General features: G+C 38.9%; 1 protein-coding gene across 1 annotated transcript in view; it reads left to right on the top strand.

The window, feature by feature from the left end:
* Window positions 1-22,969, top strand: part of DNAH14 (dynein axonemal heavy chain 14) — a 2,550,346-nt gene that overhangs the window by 1,948,881 nt on the left and 578,496 nt on the right. Inside the window, 1 exon segment of the mRNA XM_044060213.1 lies at window positions 10,875-11,102. Coding sequence (XP_043916148.1) covers window positions 10,875-11,102 — 228 coding nt within the window.

Here is a 22,969-nt window from a genome sequence, read left to right as displayed (position 1 = left end):
TTATACAAGGAAAAAATGCTCTCAAACACCTATAAATTAATAACTAAGATTAAATTTCAAGATAGAATTCTTTTTTCTGGAGAGCCACTAAGGACAATTTGTTTTCATTCATAGAGAGGGTTAATGGCTTGACACATTTTTTGAAGTTCATTCATGAGGTTTCTGAGACATGGATTTCCTTTCTGGATGTTTATGTCCAGAGGTTGGAATGTGGCCTCTTAAATACAAGAGTTTATAGGAAGACTTATCAGCGTAATGCCTTTCTTCACAGGCATAGCATGCACCCGTGGTACATGTTTGGTAACATAGTAAGAGGTCAGGTTTATAGGACATCTCAGTATAACCCTAGTCAGGAGGATTTTGAGGCTGGTGTTCGGGATTTGTGTGTAAGGTTTAAGAAAAGAGAGTATCAAACTTCTGATATAGAGAGGGGGTTAGAATGACTCTCTGCTTTAAGAGAATGTGGTGCTGCACCCTATTTTTCAGAGAGTGCAGTAACTAATGAGGACGATGGACAGAGTGGTTTAGATGCCATCAAGAGAAGAGACCATGGTTTTAGAGTACCATTGTATTATACGAAGGATGTGGGTAGATTAAAAGATGTGATTAGATCACATTGGGGTGTTTTGACAGTAGATCTGGATGTGAGAGATGTTGTGGGCACCTCCCCACATTTTGTCTACAAGAATAGATTGAATTTGAAGAAATTGCTGTGCTATCCCATCGTGGTTGGTAGAGTTGATGAAAGGATTGGTACTGTACCATGTGGTCATTGTAACTACTGTTACCACATTGACATGGATGTTTGTTTCCATCACCCCATTTATGGCAACAGTTATGAGGTCAGAGTGTTTGCTGATTGTAATTCTTCCCATGTGGTTTATTTAGCCTTCTGTTGTGCCTGTACTGCATTTTATGTGGGTAAGATGGACACAAGGCTAAAGGACAGGATAAGGGAACATCTTTATCAGATTACGGTTTGTTCTACTGTTAATGCTCTTTCCAGGCATGTTTTGTCGACTGACCATACACACATTTTCCATTTTAAAGTGTTAGATGTTATACAAACTAGTTCCGGGAGGGTGATGTAAGGGGTAGGATGGAAGGTGCTGAGTCCAGGTGGATTGTCAGGCTTAGGGCAGATGTATTCCCTGGACTGAATGAGAAGGTACCCCTGAGACCCTTCTTGAGATCTAGGAGATTGAAGTGAGCACACTTTGTTGTGCTTAATTTTATTTTTTATATGTATGTTTAGTTATTTTTAAGAGGATTTTATTGTCAAGCTTTGACATTGTGTGATTGAAGCACTGTGATCAGTGTGATGTATCTTTAAGGATTTTGTAATGTTTTTGGCGCTCTTTTTTGTATATTAAGAGTGCTGAGGACTTAATTGTATGGTCTGAAGAAGCCTATTCAGGTGAAAGCGCTTACCACGTTTTTTTCTGTGCTGTAATAAACCAGTGTTTTTAACATTTATTTAGTGGAAATCCTTTCTGTGCGATTGTTTGCCTTATATATCTTCCTGCCTTGCATCGCTACTGTGCCGTGTATGCTGCTTATTAATCCAAGAGTACTGTTTATGTTTGGTATTCCTAAGATAAGTAAAGACTTACACAACCCCCCATTTAGACCCATTGTGTCAGCTGCGGAGGCTAAAACTCATCCATTTGCCCTGTATGTTGATAAATTATTAAAACCTTTTCAAGAGATTCAGAATCATATTGTTAAAGATTCATGGGACTTTTTGGGGAGGATTAAACATTCCCTTTGGCACAAAGATATAACCCTTTTGAACATTGATGTCATGGATCTTTTTTCCAGTAACCCACAGGATGAGGGCCTAGAAATGTTCAATGGTGCCCTTTTAAATCTTTATTTTTTGGATTCACTGCAAGGTAGGTTGGTAATGGAATATATGGGAACTGTCCTTTAGAACAGCTATATCTGGCTTGAAGGATAAATGTTTAAACAGATAAATAGAATAGCAGTGGGGCAGCATGCACCCCCATTTTTACAAATCTAGTAATGTTAACTTGGGAAAGACATCTTATTTTTGGTTTCCCCTACCAGGATTATATTCAACTTCATTTAGGATTTTTGTACATCTTTATCCTTTTGGGTGGGCACCCAGTGTGTATTCCCGAATTTATTAATTATATCAATCTACTCACTTCCTAACATTTACGTATCAGTTTTATTCAAACAGATTAATTACTTAGACATTACCCTCACTAAGAATTCTGATGGTTTTTCATCTAACATTTATAGTAAGCCTACCTTCTCCAATGGAGACTTACACTGTTATAGTGCCCACCCTCTGTCCCAATTTGTAAGACTAGCCAGGATGATATCAAACAGAGAAGTGTTCAATGTTGAAAGGAAAACATTTGAAAGCATGTTTTTGGAGAGGGAAAAGGCTTGGTCCTTAGTGAAAGCCATCAGTGATGATACTTTTAGAGAGTGAAGGAAGAAATACCAACTCTCAATAGGTACTGGGCTGAATTGAATGTACAATGTGAATCACAGAAACAGAACATTTGGGAACAAATTCCACAAGAGAAGCCCACAGATGGAGGGTGAAGAAAATAACAGAGACATTCCAGAGCAGAAATGTGATTTTACCAAGGCATTTATATTATAGTATAGTGCAGGTTCCCACACTATTAAAGATATTATTAACAAATACTGGTATAGTTTAACCAGTGATAAAAAACTCAAGGATATTGTGGGACCTAGATCTATATTTATTTATATATTTATTTATTTGTTGCATTTCTTTACTGGGATAGTCCACTGGGCCTGAGTGAGCCCATTTTCAGTGGAGGCCCGAGGAGAAAAGCTCCACATAGTTTGAAAGTACATTCATGAAAGAATACACATTGCAGGGTATGTACAGTCACCAAAACAATCATAGAGTAATTATGGGCAAATAGTGCATATTTACAGGACATGTTTGCATTGGAAATAGGTTATCTAAATTAAATGGAACATACATGAAATGGCAAACATCAAATAGTATATACAATCTCAATGGAACGAGAGTATGGGAAAGAGAGAACAGATTATTTGCGTACAAAGTATCTATTTATAATTAAACATTCCATTAATACAGATAATTGGGTTATATGAGTAGAGTGTCAGTTGAATAGTAATTAACTAATGTAGGTATATAGGCATTAGCAGGACAGAGAGGTGCCTAGGTAGTCTGCAGAGGAAGTTTAGAGGAGAGTGGAAGTGAGTAGATGGAGTAAGGTAAAGGGGTTATAGTGAAAGGAGATAAGTTGCTGGAGGGTGTAGATTTGGGATAGCCAGAGAGAGGAGAGGTGTTGTTTGAGGGATTTCTTAAAGAGAGCAGGATTACTGATGGTTCTGATTGAAGGTGGGAGGGAATTCCAGAGTTTAGAGACAGTAAAAGAACAGAGCATCTGACCGGCAGAGAGATTTGGCTTTTCGACTTTGAGCAGCATTTTGTTGTCTGATGTAAGAGATCTATTTGGGCAATACATGGGCAGTAATGAAGAAAGAGAAGGCAGACTAAAGGTTTATGTATAAACTTATGTGCTGTAGTAAATTGTAGATAAGTGAGATGCTGTGGAAGTTTGAGCCAGTTTAGGTGATGAAGTGATGCAAAGTGGTGGGCTGAAGATTTAGCATTTGTAACAAATTTAGCAACCTTATTGTAGCATTGGTCTAGTTTGGTTCTCAATATGGACTGAATATTGGTAAGGATTGGGTTACCATATAAGAGAGAAGGTAGCAGGAAAGATAAGGCTAGAGCCTTTTTTGCAGTGAGATTAAGGATGTAGTTGTGTCTATAGAGCGTACCAAGTTTTTGATGTGTGTTTTTAATATTGCTGTGGATATGAAGGTCAAATGTTAAGTTCTCATCTATAATGACACCAAGCAGTTTAGTACTAGGAACAACTTCAATGATAGTATTATTTTGGAAGTGAACTGAGAGCTCATTCGTGTTGAGGGGGGGGGGGTTAGGGGTAAATATTAGGAGTTTAGTTTTATTGGGGTTTACAGCAAGATGGTTATTGGACATCCATGTTTCTGTTGACATAAAGGCTTTTTGGGTAAGGAGCTGCAGCTCAGATGTGGATTTGGTAGTGCAGATGATTGTAGAATCATCTGCAGATTGGATAATAGGGCTTTGAGTAGGGGAGGAATGAAAGTTGTTAATGAAAATGCTCAATAGGAGGGGGCCCAATATGGATCCTTGGGGTATGCCTGCGGTAGTGTTTAGGAATGGTGAGAAGGAGGGTTGCCATTTGGTGGATTGTTGCCTTTGGATAGATAGTTAGAGAGCCAAGGTAGGGTTGGGGGTGAGATACCCAAGTTGGAGATTTTGGAGAGAAGAAGGGTATGGGATGCCATATCGAAGGCTTTTGAGAGGTTAAGGAAAAGTGATGAGACAAAGGGACCAGCATCACGGGTCCTGTTAACTGTGTCCATAAAGGAAACGATAGCTGTATTAGTACTATGACCTGGCCTAAAGCTGTGCTTAGTGGGAGAAAGTATTTGATTAGTAACCAGATGACCAAGAAGCTGTTTGTGAGCACGTTTCTAATATTTACATACAAAAGAGCTTACAGCATAAAAAATGTGCTTGAATCAAATAGAAGTAACAATAAAATAAGTAGGGGGACTAGAAAGTGCAGTAGCTGTGTTCAGTATAAACATATTCAAAATGTTATACAACTAATAACCAGTCCAGAACCACTGTTTATCCACATGGTGGTAATTGTGTGACAAAAGAATTGCTGTTCCTCATTTTCTGCCTTTTATGTGGGCAAAACAGAGAGGCAACTTAAAAAGAGAATCTATGAGCACAAACTACAACATAATGAAACAAAATTCAAACAATGCCCTATTCAAGCATTCAGTTTTATGCTTTGGCTTTAAATGCTTTTTATTCACTATTTTAGAAAGAGTTACCCCCAATCCAAGGGGAGGGGCCTGGAAAAACTACCATGCGCTAAAAGAATTAAGCTGCTAAATCAAATTGGATGCAACCCACTTTCCGGGTATCAGCTACAGTTTATCTTTAATACCAGTCCTAAAATAAAGGACCAATAGATATTAGTAAATATTTTAGTTAAGATTTTCCTCATTTTAACAAACAAAAGAATAAGTGCGCTATGCTAAAGTCCCAACGTACTAAAAACCAAAGTAAATCCAAAAATGAAGTAGCAGGACACTGCTGGAGTAAAAGCACTATAAAACACTTTATTGAGCAAAAAGAGGTTAGCGCTTTCGGGATAAGCCCTTCATCAGACAAAATTTAAAATGATAAAACAACCATATTTAAAAAACAACTGACCAATCATTTGCTTACAAAAACCCGCCTATTCTGTAAAGTTGGCTTAATGGGTAATACATCATTAAGACCCGGAAATCTGTGTGCCATTAAATCCACAATCCATTTGGATTCTGCTAATGCTGTTTTGTGTTTAATATCACCCCCCCTACTGTTGAGTCTTATATTCACAATACACCTGAACTTAAAACTATGTGTGAGATTCAAACTAATATGTCTGTATAAGGCATTGCTCAAATCACAATTTCTGATGTTACTTAAATGTTGCAGAATCCTCACCTTGAACATGTTGTTCATCATACCAACATAAAAACACGCACAATATTCACAATTCGCTAAATAAACCAAGTGTTGTGTTCTACATGTGGCTCTACCCTGTAAATGAAATACTTTATGTGTGACAGGATGCTTAAATTCTATTTCTGTATTGATATGGGTGCATGCCTTGCACCTTCCACATGCATGAGTACCAACACTCATGGTAAATATGTGCTCTTTATCCTGCTGTACTTCTTTACAAAGTAAATCCTTTGAATTTTTATTCCTTCTGTACGTGAACATGGGGCGATCACCCACAACATCTTTAAGACCCATGTCACTGGTTAGTATGTTCCAGTTATTCTGCACTATCTGACGTATATCTTTCACATTACTGCCATAAGTAAATAGCAGCTATGGCAGCTGTAACAGATCGCCCACTCCACGAGGTAATCCGCTCCTGAATTTGGGCTTCTTGGTCCAGAAGGAAGGACTACAGGGTAGAACAACTCCTGTAGCGGTGGACAGAGCATTTGAGGATCTGCTACGAGATTTGACTTTCAAAGCCGGTAAGATGCAGCACTTGCAATGGCAAGCTTTTCACCTGGAAGCATGTTTGGCATATGGAATTGTTCCTAGAGGTATGAGAATCTTGTGTATGCCTGCTCAGGGTGATCGTTACCCTGAGCTGTTAACTAAATGGCAGATTCTCAATATTAATACCAGCTTTGAGTATATGCGGTTACTCATTGAATTTTTTGCACCAGAATTGGATGTATTAAAGAAAGAAGTAGCCTCGCTATATAGTAAATTGACAACAGATTTTAGTGAGGCAAAATGTAAAGAGAGAGTTGTGACTTTAAAAGAATCCCTGGCCAAAGAGGCCAACAAGCTACGTGAAACTAAACTGAGCAAAATTAGAAGGGACCATCTTGATTTTGTGAATGGAAACATCTTCGTTTGGCCGAGGTTCAAGGAAACTACATCGGAGCATGTAAGACGTAACCAGAGGAAATCAGTAGCGCGCATGATAGAAGAGAGGGAGAGAAACGTGACAGTAAGCACACAACATGAAGTTAATACGGACATGGGGATTTCTGCTTCCCTTACCACAGCCGCTGTCACCGTTACTGCTGCCAGTACTTCTCTTCGGGATACAGTAACGGATGGAGAGTTGCTTAATGTTGACAGTGTTGTGGAGAAGGATGTTGGGACAACAGCATTTAGGGAGGTTGTTGTCTCTCGTTCGTGTGGGAAACCATCAGCTCCACCTAGCACCGAGGTTCTTGGTATTTTGGGACAGGAACTTTCTGGTTTGGCGACCGACATACCAGAGGTAGTAGAAGGTTGTATTAACAACCCAGGAGCTCGTCCGAAAACAAGTCAAGGTGCTATGCATTTTTTGGGGAATCTCCCGGCACCAGTAAAGAAAAAAGGTGCATGGAAGAGGTCCTCCAGCGAGGACAGAACCATGGAAAAGCGGAGAAGGACATTTCAGTGACTGATCATTTACATGTTGGTATTGTATATAATTTATCTAGCTATACGCTAAACCTTGAAGAACTTAATGTACTTAACAAAGGATTAACCTTTGTACCTAGTAGGATGTGTGTGTATAGTGATGTTATTTTTGATTTAATGTTGTTTTGTAGGAATACTATGTTAAGGTTATTATTTAATAAGGATGAAGTGAACCATCCTCAACTTAAAAAACCTAGCAGCTTTGTACCCAGCCTCACGCCATCTTTAAATTTGTTTCTGAATGGTTGTGAGAAAGATCTGAGTAAGTATTTTAATGATAGGAATTTCAGCACCTATTATAATTTGACCTATGCACAGAAACAGGCATTACAAGGGTTGATGGATAATAAGGAAATTATCATTAAGATGGCGGATAAGGGAGGAGCCATCGTTGTACTAGACACTGTTTGGTATGATAATAAATTAAGGAATATGTTGATAATGGACAGAGCTTATGAAGAGATTAATCCCCTCCAGGTCAGAATGATAATTGATAATGTACACCGGAAGTTACAGGGGTTGCTAGAAGAAATGAAAATAACCAAGGAGACTTATGAGTTTCTATGGATAGACAAACCAGTAACCCCAATATTTAAGGCATTGCCCAAGATTCATAAATCTCTCAGTGACCCACCCTTAAGACCCATTGTTTCGGGCAGGGGATGGGTCACAGAGAATGTTTCAATCTGGTTACAGTTTACATTGAAACCATATATGGATAAAATTAACAATATTTTACTGGATACAGGACATTTCTTGGGACTTTTGGCTGATGTAGCCAAACCGTCGGGTAAGATGTTACTAATGGCCACATTGGATGTCAATAGTTTATTTACAGTTATAGAACATGATTATGGGATAGCAGCTGTTGGTGAAACAATTAAAAATTTGGGAGCCACTGATCACTTGAGACATTTAGTGGAAGATTTGTTGTTTTTGGTATTAAATAATAATGTTTTTTTGGGAGCAGGTTCTTTCTATAGGCAAGCACGGGGGGTAGCAATGGGTACCCCCTGTGCAAACACTTATGCAAATCTCGTTTTGTCGAAGTGGGAATCCAAGGAGATTCTGACCAATCACAAATGGAGAGACTACATCTTGTTGTATGTCAGATTTGTAGATGACATTTTTATTTTGTGGGATGGTGACAAGGCATCCTTTGACCACTTTCTCACGTTTATCCATTCCACTACCACATTTTTGAGATTTAGTGCTAAAATTTCTTATACTAAGATAGAATTTTTAGATGTATGTGTGGAACAAACGGTTGAAGGTTTTACCTCAGGGTTATATAGAAAAGATTGTTGGCAGAATACATTGCTGTCCTTTGACAGCATGCATCCTAGGTATGTTTTCCCTAATATTATCAAAGGTCAGGTGAGCAGAATTTCTAGGGTGTGCTCGGAGGATGCACACTGTGATGGGGAATTGTGCAAGCTTGACCAATGCTTCGTAGAGAGAGGCTATGGGAAACATTTGGTGAATCATGTCTTGGAAGACAACAAAAGGCATAGGAACACCAGGTATAAACCTTGGATGAGAAATTTGAGTAGGAATGAGCATAATTCCATTGATATGGGTTGATGTAAGGAAGGGAAACCAAAGCTGCTATTTACTTATGGCAGTAATGTGAAAGATATACGTCAGATAGTGCAGAATAACTGGAACATACTAACCAGTGACATGGGTCTTAAAGATGTTGTGGGTGATCGCCCCATGTTCACGTACAGAAGGAATAAAAATTTAAAGGATTTACTTTGTAAAGAAGTACAGCAGGATAAAGAGCACATATTTACCATGAGTGTTGGTACTCATGCATGTGGAAGGTGCAAGGCATGCACCCATATCAATACAGAAATAGAATTTAAGCATCCTGTCACACATAAAGTATTTCATTTACAGGCTAGAGCCACATGTAGAACACAACACTTGGTTTATTTAGCGAATTGTGAATATTGTGCGTGTTTTTATGTTGGTATGACGAACAACATGTTCAAGGTGAGGATTCTGCAACATTTAAGTAACATCAGAAATTGTGATTTGAGCAATGCCGTATACAGACATATTAGTTTGAATCCCACACATAGTTTTAAGTTCAGGTGTATTGTGAATATAAGACTCAACAGTAGGGGGGGTGATATTAAACACAAAACAGCATTAGCAGAATCCAAATGGATTGTGGATTTAATGGCACACAGATTTCCGGGTCTTAATGATGTATTACCCATTAAGCCAACTTTACAGAATAGGCGGGTTTTTGTAAGCAAATGATTGGTCAGTTGTTTTTTAAATATGGTTGTTTTATCATTTTAAATTTTGTCTGATGAAGGGCTTATCCCGAAAGCGCTAACCTTTTTGCTCAATAAAGTGTTTTATAGTGCTTTTACTCCAGCAGTGTCCTGCTACTTCATGTTTGGATTTTCCTCATTTTACTCATATTTGAAAATCTTTAAAAGTCTACAATACTTTAACTCACTCTGACATGGCTTAATACACAACCATTTTTCAATGCAATTGTTTATTTGAAGTTTTTAACATCAATCACTAAAAAGTATGCTATTTACATTAAAATATTTAATCGTTTGTTTATTTACTATTCATTTTGGTTTACATTTACATATAGAAAAAAATGGTCAAACAGTTTTACATGACATTGAGTATGTTCATTATGATGTATGCATTGTTAAGAACGAAACGTACTTAAATAATTTTCGGAGGTTCATGTACCTCTAATCTATGATCACTATGATAATTTATGGTTTAATAATTTAAGTGAATTTTATTAACTGTTTTAGCATTTACATAAAATGCCTTTTGATACAGGTTTTTTAATTCTGATGAAGTTTTTACCCAAAGACAAAAAGCTAATTGTGTGGACTATCAGCTTAAATAAAGTGTTTTGTGGTGGTTTTAGAAACTTTGTTGCAGTTCCTTTCTGGAGCTGGAGCCCACTCCCAGCTGGATTTGTCTTTTTTATTTTTAGTGGATTTATTGCTTTCCAGACAGTTTTCCTCCAGTTGTTCTTTTCTTTATTATAAATCTGATGGGTATGTGCAATTATCTGGTTACCTGAACAAAGAGAACAGTTTTACCCGTGACTGGTAAGTGGGTACTGTCATTCGGCCTTCCACAAATATTCTACAGGCCACCCTCGCTCAAACCATCTTTTAGTAGCACTGTGCTTAATAACATCAATAAAATAAAGTTTTAGAAGTCTTGCTTTATTTATTTGCTAGCCAGGTAGGTAAATTGCTGGGTACTACTTACAAATGACAGTATGGAGAATATTATTTGGCAACATAATTGACAAAAAACAGAATAGAGATGGACTGATTATGTGGATAGACAAAAACACATATGTATTAGATGTATAAAACGTTTAGCAAGTTGTGAATGAAAAAATGAGCATGATGGTGGATCTTAATACATTGGTGGGTGTGAGTAAAGGATTCACAGCAAATAATGCGATTATGCACTACGCCAAAACATGAATAGCAGCACAGGATATAACAAGATGGCGAAATAATTATGCAGATTTACCTGAAATGAACCATTTATGAATTACAGTTTTGTAAGATATGTCAAACAAAAACAGCAAACAGCACCAAGGATAGAAGCACAGGGCACAGTTGATAACTACGTGCAAGACAATGGACATTTCGTTTGCAATGTTGCTACTATTACTTACATGTGATATGTTCAGTTTTTTATCATACTTTGTTTTGCTGACCATAAAATTAAACCATACAATCATTTATTTTTTTTTTCAAAGATGGCAGTCGAACCACCTCAAGGATTAAAGGGAAAATTACTTCAAACGTTCAGCTGCAATGGCTCAGGAGAGGTAACTGAGAAAAACTATGAAAAGGAAACACTAGGACCATACTGGAAGAAACTGCTGTTTAGTTTATGTTTCTTCAATGCAGTGGTCAATCAAAGGAAGAAATATGGAGTTTTAGGCTGGAATATTCCTTATGAATTTACATCTTCTGATCTAGAGGTAAGCTGTACAAATATAAGGTATAGTAAACTACTGCAAGAATAGATTTGTGTCACAAACATTATACAATGCTGTTTCATTATTTGTATAACCACCAGTGAGCTATCTTAAAGTTACTTGTTGTGTAGGCTGCCGACAATGAATATGGGTAAATAAATGCAAATAGATTGCTACAATGTTTTGCATATGGCACATGTAAAATACAATGGTATTTGCAGATGCTATGACCTAGTACTAAAGCTATTAATTTTAAATGCAAAAAAAAAAAAAAAAATCACATCACTAATAAAGACAAGCTAAGACAGTTTTATTTTCATTGCAGCCAAGTTTCAAATGTTCATGGTTTTCACAGATAAATGGAAATGCTACATCAAAAAATATTATAATACTAACTTAACATGACTAAACCATTCAAAAAAATAAATACACAGTTTAAGGTGACTTGGTATATGTTATATCAAAATGTAACTAATCCTGTACATACAAAATTTACATCAATGTTCCATTACCTGTATTTCTTCTTATGTTTGCATTTTACCACCATATGTATTATGCTGTATTCTTAGCCTGACGAAAATGTTTTATACTGCTTTATGTATGTCTGTAAGTGTCTTTGGAGCTTTTCTCCCCGTGCCTCCACTGAAAACTGGCTCTTCTCGGCCCATTGAACTTCCCCAGTCATCAAACAGAAATAAAATAAAATAATAATAAATAAGAGCTTATATGTGAATAACAGCTTATTTGTAAATAATTAGTAAAAACATTGTACATTTCCAAATGAAGGAAGCAAGGCCTATAAGTCAAATCTTATGTCTTTCATGATCTTAGAACTCCGCACCCAGTAAAATGATGCAAATCATAACTAGTCATTTTAATTACATAAGATTTGGGACATTTCTGATATCTTCAGCAGCTTAAGATCCAAATCAAATAAATTTGTTGAAACACTGATAATCCCTGGTGTAATACATATATGCTGAATGTTGCCATGGGACACCTACAGGTTGGGTAGTCCAGGCACTATAATTCCCATCCCTGGATGCTATGATTGGACACCCAAGATATATGCTGAGTTTTATTTTTTTTTCTATTAAACATAAAGTCAGACAGACAACAATACAAATATAAGTCAAAATGTAGCTGGTGCTTTGTCAGAGGAGTTTTGTGGCCAACACACACTCATTACATCTTTCGTACTTTGATATTTTGATTCATTTTACATCCTGTTACATTTGAGTTAAGCACATTTACAGCAAATTTAAATCCCTTTCATCAATCTTATCAATTTAAAAACAGCACCCATATTTTCTTTTGGGGGAAAATTTTGTATTTCATAGAACTGCTTCTTTGTCTCACAGTTAGACGTTGCCCGTTCGATTCTCAGTTAGAGCGTCTTCTGTGTGACGACATGCGTGAATGGACGGTCCTTCGTTGAAGGTTGTGCGTTAGGCCCGGCAAGACAGCACATAAAAATCTACTGCCAATCATTAGCGGACCAGAGTTCAGCTATGGCGACCCCTAACCGAGAAAAGCCGAAAGACACAACAACAACATAGTACTGCTTCTTTAAATGCCCTATTAGAAAAACTTCAGGTAAGACCTTAGCATAGCTCTCAACTGTCCAGATTTTCACAGAATGTCCAGATTTTTGCCTCTTGTTTTTGGTCTGTTCCTCATAAAACTTGTGGTTTTCTGGCAAATCACTGAGGGTTGAAGTCACTAAATAATGACATACGTTTGAGTTTTAGACTTCATATCCATCAGAAAAATGCATAACACAAATTCTGTTATTCTAAGTTTAAAAGACCATTGTTTAAAATATGTCCATATTTTTGGGCCTTTGTCCTCCACATTATTTTAGGCTTTTTACAGATCTCTTGTGTTACAAGGTTGAGAGGTACAGACCTTAGTCTAATATTAGGGTCTATATTAGAACATCGAAGTTTCAAAACTTCGAATGTTCTAATATCGACCCCTATTCAGCAAAAGCTGAAAATATCGAAGCAACAGAAAAACAAATTTTTTCCTAGGGAAAGAATTTGGTTGTCCATTTCTGTTGCTTTGGTATTTTCAGCACTGTGGTGGAAAGTTACGGGTCGGGTTTAGGTAAGTGTGCGATTGAGTGCGGGTTAGGTTAGTTAGGGTTAGGGTGCGGGTTAGGTATGTGTGTGACTGTGTGGACGTTAGGGTTAGGGCGCGGGTTAGGTATGTGTGCGATTGTGTGGACATGAGGGTTAGAGCGGGTTAGGTGAGTTAGAGTTAGGGCACGGGTCAGGTAAGTGCGCGATTGTGTGGACGTGAGGGTTAGGGCGGAATAGGTGAGTTAGGGTTAGGGCGCACGTGAGGTGAGCGTGCAATAGTGATGGACCTTAGGGTTAGGGTTTGGGTTAAGGTAAGTGGATAGTTAGTGATGTGTGTATAGTTTAGTGTAGGGTTAGGTGTAAGATTTTAGGTGTATGTGTGTTGATTGCTGTTTGTTTGGCATGCTTGTGTTGTGTATATGTGTTCTGGAACAGCAAATTTTTTCCCTAGGAAAACATTCGCTGTTCTGTATGTTCGATGTTTTCAGCTTTCGCTGAATAGGAGTCGATATTAGAACATTTGAAGTTTTGAAACTTCGATGTTCTAATATAGACCCTAATATTAGGCCCACCCAAGTTAAGAGACCAGGTATTTTAATTAATCTAGGCTCAGAATGTTAAGGCACTTTTGGGTTATTCTAGAGGTCTTAAAGGAATGAACCAATGAACCAATATCAGTAAAACCTGAAGAACTGGTATGAAAGGTCATAGATGAGTGTTCCTATAAGCAGTTCTGCTGTCATATCATGGACACATTGGTAAAGAGCAACTTGTATGATAAGCAGAGACTGAGTAAATCACTTTTACTCATCCTGCATTGCTAATATAACTAAAAATAACTGCCTTAGCTATCATTGTTTTACCATGTTTACTGTAAATTGTATGAAGTGCTAAATAATAAACCAAAAAAATAACACAGATGAATTTTATGTCAGACTTAAATGACATAGAATACTGTTACAAAATCAGATGATTAACACATATTTCTTTATTTTTTAACCAAGTAAAGGAACAAATCCTTACCAAACCCTTTACAACCAGAGTCACAACGGAAAATGTAAATGCAATATATACAGACATATTATGTTTCCGGGAACAAAGCAGGCTATCTTAGTGAAAACTCACACATATGCAACATGTTAACTCTATACAGACAGTGACGGGAAGTAAAGACTGAACTCTGAGCCTCCAATATGTAAATGAAAGAATTTAGCACTGAACCAGTGTGCCACTCAGACTTTGAAAAACATCATAAACACTTTCTAAAATGTTTTTTTTTTTTTAATTTCAGCATTTGAATTTTATCTTTTGATTTCTCTTGGTAGTTGACTTCATAAAATGGATATTCTTTATCTTTGTTTACCAGGAAAGTCCAACTGGAATAAAACTCTTTTTCAGCAGAATCCCAGCAAGAAAAGCTCCACATTTAATGACAATATAGAAAAGTGTATATACAGGAGAGAAAAAGATTTACAGTAGCTTGCAGAAACATAATTTACAAACAGTTCATGTACATAGCTTGCATGGGTATATACAGTGTTGATCATTCATTAGAAATACGCACAGATTTGTATATAGTAGAAAGAGATGTAACAATGCAAAAGATACTATAATATTACCTGTGAAAATAATGAAAAGGAGAGATAGTTTAACTACAGAGATATTAAAAAAGGGGATGGTGGTTGATAATGTAATATAGTAGGATATGTTAGTAGTAGAGCAACTATAAATGTATCAATATATTTAAGATTGAGAAGTAAAGTAGTTATGAAAGGGAGAATGGTTGGTGGCTACTTGAAGTGTTATAAGGAGTATTAGTTTAGAATGGTGAAACTGTGACAGCGGGGGGGGGGGGCAGTGAGATAGTGATTGATCGTATTAGAGAGGAGAGGAAGAGACTGGGTCTTGCCACTTAGCACCTATGACTTTTTAAACACCTGTACTGAATTATCACTTGTGACACAGGCAGATTTACATTTATATAAAAGTAATCAAACTGTATTAACAAGTTCACACTTACAAACATTATACTTCACATATATTGCTATAGATCATATAATCTAAGCGACATTACATAAATTATTCAATTCCTGCCCTTTTTTTAAACAATAAACATCTTTATTAAACCGTCACTTATGACATAGGCAATCATACATGAAAACAATCTACACCAACACAATCCTAATTACAAGCATTTTACATCACAAACCATACTGACACACTCCCAGTTCCAAACATTATACATCACTTATAATCTAGCCAATCATTTTCAGTCAGACAATACATTTAAGTCCTGCCTTCTTTTAAACCTCATTCCTCCCCCATATGTGTTGTTCCCACAATTCCCATTTTTTCTATGTAGTTTGCTTCTACATTTTTCTAAAGATCTCAGTTCCAGTTGTTTTACCTCTGTTACTATATTCAATACTTCTAGCAGAGGTGGTTTAGATTTTGATTTCTGTTTTCTAGTAATTGCTTTTTTGGCAGCCACCATAATTAGACATAACAAGGCCTTACCATAGTGTGTATAAGGCTAATGACCCCGGAGCCTTTACAAGCCTAACCCCCAGAAAATTGCCCAGGCACCATGCCACCTGATGTTAGCTCACAGTGCCCCTATCCAATAGGGCAACTGGAATGATCCCTGGAGTGAACTATCTGTTACCCATCCACTCATCAAGATTTCTCTTGAAGAGGTCCAGTGAGGTGCTCTGCTTGACATGAATGGGAAACTTATTCCAGAGTATGGGCAGTCTTCGGGAGATGAACCTGTCCCTCCAGCATGTTCTGTTAATTGTGGTAATGAGGTTGTGATCTCTGGAGCATGTGGCACTGGGGGATTGGGATTTCTTTAGGTGTAGCATTTCAAGTAGGGCTGGGTCAGACATGGCTTTGTAAGTCAAGCAGAGATCACCTCTAAGTAAATAATAAGAGACTAAGAACAGCTGAAGTTTCTTGAGTCTGTCCATGTATGACATGTGTTTAAGGTGTAGGATCCTTTTTGTGAGGTAGTTATGTGGCCTCTCCAGCTGTTGTAGGTGTCTGGTCAGGTACATTCCAAATGGGGCATTATATTCAATGATTGGTCTAATGAGGGATGAGTAGAGAGGGATGATGACCTCTTTCGTCCTGGATGTGAAACCTTTGGTTATAAGATGTGCCATATAGAAGGACTTTCTGACCACAGTGGCAATGTGGTGGTCGAAGGTGAGGTGGCTGTCGACCTGGGTGCCCAGATCTCTTATGGCCCCTTCAGTGTTCAGTGGGATCCCATCAACATGGTAATTCATGGGAACTGAGTTTTTTCTAAAGGGGATGATAACGCATTTTTTGGCATTTCGCTTCAGGCTATGGTTCCGACACCAGTCATTGGCCTCAGAGAGGCCCTTTCGTAGGATGTCTGCATCACTTGGGGAGTTAATAATGACTCCTAGCTTGCAGTTATCAGTGAACTTGGTCAGCCAAAGTCCTTCTATGTTAGCCTGGACTTCTGAGAAGAAGATGCCAAACAGGAGAGGGCCCAGGACCAAGCCCTGTGGGACTCCACTTGTGACTGGTCGACAGTCTGACTTGGAATCCACAACTATCACTCTGTGGGACCTGTCTGTGATCCAATTTGCAGCCCACCTAGTAATGTAAGGAATGATACCTGAGTGGGGAATGGTATCAAAGGCCTTGGCCAGGTTGAGGTAGGCTGTATGCACTGCCTTACCCTCATCCACAGACTTGGTGACTGCCTCAAAGAAGTCAACCAGTTTCAGCAGGCAGAATCTCCCCTTGACAAAGCCAAACTGTGTGGAGTCAAGAGTTTGGAGATTGCCTATATCTTTGTTAAGTAGGTCCATGATGATGCACTCCATAGCTTTGCATACCAGACTTATCAGGCTAATGAGGTGATAGTTCACAGGGTCTGTAGTTGCTCCCCCTTTATGGAGCAGGATGACTGTAGCAGTTCACCATTCATTAGGGACTTAGCCTGAGGTAAGGCTGTGATTGAACAGGGTACACAGATGTGGTGCCAGTTCATTTTGTAGCTCATGTAGGATAAAGCCAGGGATAGTATCAGGTCCCATGGATGCTGTATTCTTGGCTTTGGATGATGCCGCTTTAACCTATGCCACAGAAATGGTGGATACCAGGCTTTTTTCTGGTATTGTGATAGGGCCCTTGGGGGGAGGGGTAAATATGGCACTAAATCTGTCGGCCTGTATGTTGGCTATATATGTTGGCTCAGTATAGGAGGTGCCATTGTGCAATAACTCAGAGCAAATCTGGGTACTGCCTTTGAGGTTTTTGATATAGCTATAGAAGGCTTTGTGGTTGTTTTTGGTGTCAGCCACAATTCTGCCTTCATAGCTGGCTTTAGAGGATTTGATAAGGGATCTCAGCTTTTTCTTGAGACTGATAAGGGAGGTTTTCCAGTTTTGTGACTTCATTTTTTGTGCAACAGTTTCTTCCTTCTGTTATAGAGTTTATTGATGGCTGGGGACCATCAGATTGGCTTCCTTTTTTTGGACGAGAGCGTATTAGTTCTATGTGGTATGGCAAGGTCCATGCATTTGTGTATATGCTCATACAGTGCATTGGTATATGATTCACCAGTCATGCATCTATTTTCCATTGGCATGGGTGCCAAGAAGTTAGCCACCTCTGTTTTTAGGAGCCCAAAGTTGGCTTTAGAGAAATTTTTCAGGCTGGTCACCTTAGCAGGGGGTGTAGGTGAGATGGAGATTTCCATGGTGATCAGTTTGTGGTCAGTTTTAATCATAGAGGAATTGACTATAGGTGTGGAGCAATGGTCTTCCATGTTGGTGATAACCAGGTTGAGGAGGTTGCTTCCTCTAGTGGGGGTCAGAATGAGCTGGTCCAGGACATTGGAATTGATAAATTCCAGAAGACGTTGGGCCTGTACATGGGTACTTGAATAGTTTTCCCAGTTGATGGAAGGGTAGTTGAAGTCACCCAGTATGAGAGTATTGGGTTGGACCTTGACAGATTCCAGGGTGTTTAGGAACTTGGAGTGAGAGTCTAGGGACATGTTTGGGGTTCTGCAGCAGGCTTTGACTTGTATCACCGTCTTCTCCCGTGTTAGTTGTACCTGATGTACCATGTGTAGGCAATTCAGATTCTGTATTATACCTCAGAAAAATCATCTCCCTCGTCACACCAATCTGCCCACCCAGCATCAATGACAGTGCATTCCACAAGGAATCCTTAAAGTGCACCAGCTCACTGCACTCCCAGGAAATATGTTCACAATTACCTCTTACTTCCCCGTCCCACCTCCATCATTTGCTGTCTACCTGAGGAAGAAATCTCTGGAGTCTACTTGGGGTATAAAAATATCTATGTAAACATTTCCAAGCAAAAATCCTAAATCTTCAAGATTTTTTTACATCTTTGGGAGACATACATATATCCTCCTATTATTTCTTTGTGAATTGCTTATCCGTTCTCTCTGTCCAATCCTTTCTTACCTCCTCTGATTGATTATTGTCGTTATCATGCAGTATTTTATATGCTCTACTAATTATTACTTTTTTAATGATAGCTTCTGTTCTAGATTCTACTAAAAACTCTACCAGTGCTTGTCTTTCATTTAGGTTCTTTCTCTTTGCCTATACTGTGATATCAATCCTTGATAGGGAAAGTAATCTGGAACCTGCAATCCAAGTAAATCCTTGACATCTTCCCATTCTATCATATTTCCCTCACTAATTATTTACTCCCAATACCTTGGCTCCTTTGCCAGTTTTCTCCAATAAATTCCAGACCCCTCTTGCCTATTGTCATCACCTGCAAGCTCTCTGCAAACCTGCCAAAAAGCTTTATAAATAAATTCTGCTACTCCCCATCTCTAAACTACAAGGCAACCTCCTGGATGAGTTTAAACACTCGGGATTCAAACAACAAAATTCACCTGCAAGCTCTCTGAAACCTGCCAAAATGCTTTATAATAAGAAATTCTGCTACCGCCCCCCCCATCTCTAAACTACAAGGTGCCCCCCTGGATGAGTTTAAACACCAGTCCAAGGAAAAAGATGCACGTGAGACCCTTGCACGGCTAAATGAGAAGCATCCAAATAAACTGAAAACGCCAGCAAGAGGTGGAAAGAGCCAAATCAAAAATGATTTATTAGTCACATAGGGTGACAATCCCCTATCGAACAAGTATCCAAACCAGTTTCGGCAAACACAAAGCCTTCTTCAGTGGATATCAAACAGTCTGTTTGATATCCACTGAAGAAGGCTTTGTGTTTGCCGAAACCGGTTTGGATACTTGTTCGATAGGGGATTGTTACCCTATGTGACTAATAAATCATTTTTGATTTGGCTCTTTCCACCTCTTGCTGAGTTTAAACACTCGGGATTCAAACAACAAAATTCACCTGCAAGTTCTCTGCAAACCTGCCAAAATGCTTTATAAATAGTGTGTATAAATGTTTCCCTTTAATCAGCTTTTCAATATGCAATGTTGTTTGGCTTGAATATTTGTGTTTAATATAATGTGTTTGTTACACTTGCAGTCTTTGTAGTTTGCACACCCCACATCCTCTTCCCAGCTTATTTTAATTAGGAATTATTCTTGCAACAGTTTCTGATTCCACTGTGCGTAGTTAAGGAGGAGTACCAAACACCCTTAACCTGTTTTTCATTATAAGCTGTAAATGTACCCTTTTATATCTTACTACTTTTCATTCAGTACTTAACTGACCCTATAACCAGCATCTTAAATAGATTTGCTGCAGCCTCACTGATAGTTTTTTTTCTGAGTACTTACCTGCTGGTTCTTGTTCTCTGGGGTATCATTTATCTCTGTTTTATTCTTAGATTTTATTCTTCTTCTTTCCTGTCCCCCTTAACTCTGTTATGATGCATTCTCATATGATGCTGTACACTGTTGAAATGTTAGATTCCTAGCTGGCAAATTTTTTTTGTTCCATTTTTATTTTCACTCTAGTCTCTGCATACTGTGGTATCCCCAATTAGTCTTTTCCTGGGAGTGGTACACTAAATAAAAAGAAGTTATGTACTTACCATAAAGTTCCATGTTTGTATTCCATCTCACCTACATTCTTGCTGGATGGGTTCAGAGCCGATATTCGTCTCCGACTCGGCTGACACTAAAGCTTGAGAGCGTTTACTGGCTCGAGGCTAACCCCTATCCCATAGTGCCTCATAACAATTCCCCAGATCTTGTTTGCAAGAAAGCAATAAATACCTAACAGGTATGAATTATCAGAAACTGTATACATACAGACAAAACATTTTTGTAATATAATCCATGCCAGGTGGACAACAACTATAACCAGGTCAGACAGCACCAGTATAGTCCACCAGGTCCTCCAGAAACTGGAAGGGGGTAGGAGGGAGGGATGCAAAAATGTAGGCAAGATGGATTACAAACATGGAACGTTATGGTAAGTACACAACTTTTTTATGTTATGTAGTCCTATCTCGCCGTAATTCTTGCTGGATGGGACAGCGTCCCTAGCATCTTTATCCTGGGTGGCTCAAGCGAAGAGACTCTTCAGCACAGTAGACCCAATGAATGACCTGCCACGGGAGGCCAAATCCAATTTGTAACGAGTGACAAAAGTATGTGGTCTTGCCCAAGTAGCTGCTGCGCAAATAGTATCAATTGGGAGCCTAGATCTAAAGACACATGAAGCAGATACTGCTCTAGTAGAATGGCCTTTTATTTTGTTAGGTAATTGTTTGCCAGCAGTTTGATAAGCAAAGGAAATGCAATTTGAAAGCCATTTTGAAAGAGTAACCTTGAAAACAGGCAAGCCCTTATTCTTGTCAGAAAAAGAAACAAATAATTGATCTGATTTTCTGAATTCTTTAGTCCTGTGTAAGTAAAATCTGAGAATTCTGTGAACGTCTAATTGGTGTAGTCTATACTCAGATTTATTAAAGTGGTTCAGAAAAAACACTGGTAGCTCAATAGTGTTCAGATTATGCTCTGAGCATACCTTGGGAAGAAAGGAAGGGTTTGTCCTGAGTGAGACTCTATCCTTGTGGAAAATAATGTAAGGAGGTTGAATAGTAAGAGCTTGCAGTTCTGAGATTCTCCTAGCAGATGTTATGGCTACTAAGAATAGTGTTTTCCAAGACAACAATTTCAGATCTGATGAAGAAGAGGGCTCAAAGGGTACAGACATTAAAGATGTGAGAACTAAATTTAAGTCCCAGGGTTCTAATGGCTGTTTGATTGGAGGCCTGAGAAGGAGAACTCCTTTCAAAAAAGTTTTGCAGAAAGAGTGTAACATGATTGGATTTCCCATGAAGCCAAAATGGAAATTAGAAATGGCAGCTAACTGAACTCTGACTGTAGCGACTGCAGCTCCTTCATGAAAATTTGACGCAAGGAAGGATAGAATATTCTATAGGAGCTATATAGGGATCTAAGCCTTGGTTTGTAGCCCAAATAAAAAACCTTTTCCATTTGCTGGAGTATAATTTCTGAGTGGAAGACTTATGGGATGAGATCAGAATGTGTTTATGTGTTTGACAGAAGGAGATAGGGGAATGCACCTGGCTATTTGTGGAACTGGAGCAGCTATGCTGTCAATTTGAGGGTGTGGATGGTGGGATGGAACTGCCCCGAATGATGAATCAGGAGGTCTGGAGATGGGTCCAGAATCCATGGTTCCTCCAAAAGGTAGGGCCACAGGAAGGGAAACAATACTTGTCGAGGACAGTAAGGAGCAATGAGGATCAGGGTAATCCTCAACTGTTTTGCTTTCTGTATTACCTTTGGTATGAGTGGAAAAGGCGGGAAGGCATAAACAAGTCCCGGGGGCCAATCATGGACTAGAGCATCCCTGGGTGACATCCCTGGATAGGGAATGAGGGCAAAGTAGCTGCTGCATTTGGTGTTCAGGTGAGTGGCAAATAGGTCGCAGCAAGGCTGGCCCCATCTGTGAAAGATCTCTTTCGCAACCTCTGCATTCAGGTACCATTCATGAGGCATCAGAATTGTTCGGCTGAGTTTGTCTGCTATCACATTGGATTTTCACGGGATGTGCGTTGCTACGAGAAAACGTTGAGTGTCCATCACCCATTTCCAAACTCTTAAAGCCTCTCAGCAAAGCAGGTAAGATTTGGTTCCCCCTTGCTTGTTTATGTACCACACGACAGACATGTTGTCTGACTGGATTGCAATTGTCCTGGTGAGAAGGGAGCTGTGAAGTGCTTGCAATGCATACAGCACCACTCTCATCTCCAGAACATTGATGTGCTAGTGGTTCTCGTGGGTCTGCCAAGTACCTTGGACTGTCATTTCCAGATAATGCCCCCCCACCCTATCTGGGAAGTGTCAATGGTCAAAACTGCTTTCTCTTGGGGAGGAACAAGTGGACGACCTAGGAGAAGTTGTTCTGTGTGCAACCACCATGTCAGATCCTTCTTGCAGGTGTTTGTTATAAACATCTGATGAGACAATGGAAGGTCTTGCATCAACCATTGGGCAAACAGCAGCCATTGTAGTATCCTCATGTGTAGACGGGCTAGAGGAACTAATAGGATGGAGGAAGCCATAGTCCCTAGGACTTGAAGGACTACCCTGGCCTGAACATTTTGCTTGTTTAGCAAGGATCTGACTTGATTGCATTGAGACTCTACTCTTTCTGGTGTTAGTCTTGCTGACATGGTGGTTGGGCCTATTTCTGAGCCTAACAATACAATGTGCTGCGAAGGAGATAAGGCTGATTTTTTTTTAGGTTGACTGTGATGCCTAGACTGGCACACAAGGATAGTTTCATCCCTGGTTCTGATGAG

This window comes from Protopterus annectens, chromosome 1.part2, assembly GCF_019279795.1.
Source record: "Protopterus annectens isolate FY-2018-M chromosome 1.part2, PAN1.0, whole genome shotgun sequence".
NCBI classification, from domain to species: Eukaryota; Metazoa; Chordata; order Ceratodontiformes; family Protopteridae; genus Protopterus; species Protopterus annectens.
The sequence above is the reverse complement of the archived record's forward strand: the minus strand, read 5'-3'. Positions and strand labels throughout refer to the sequence as shown.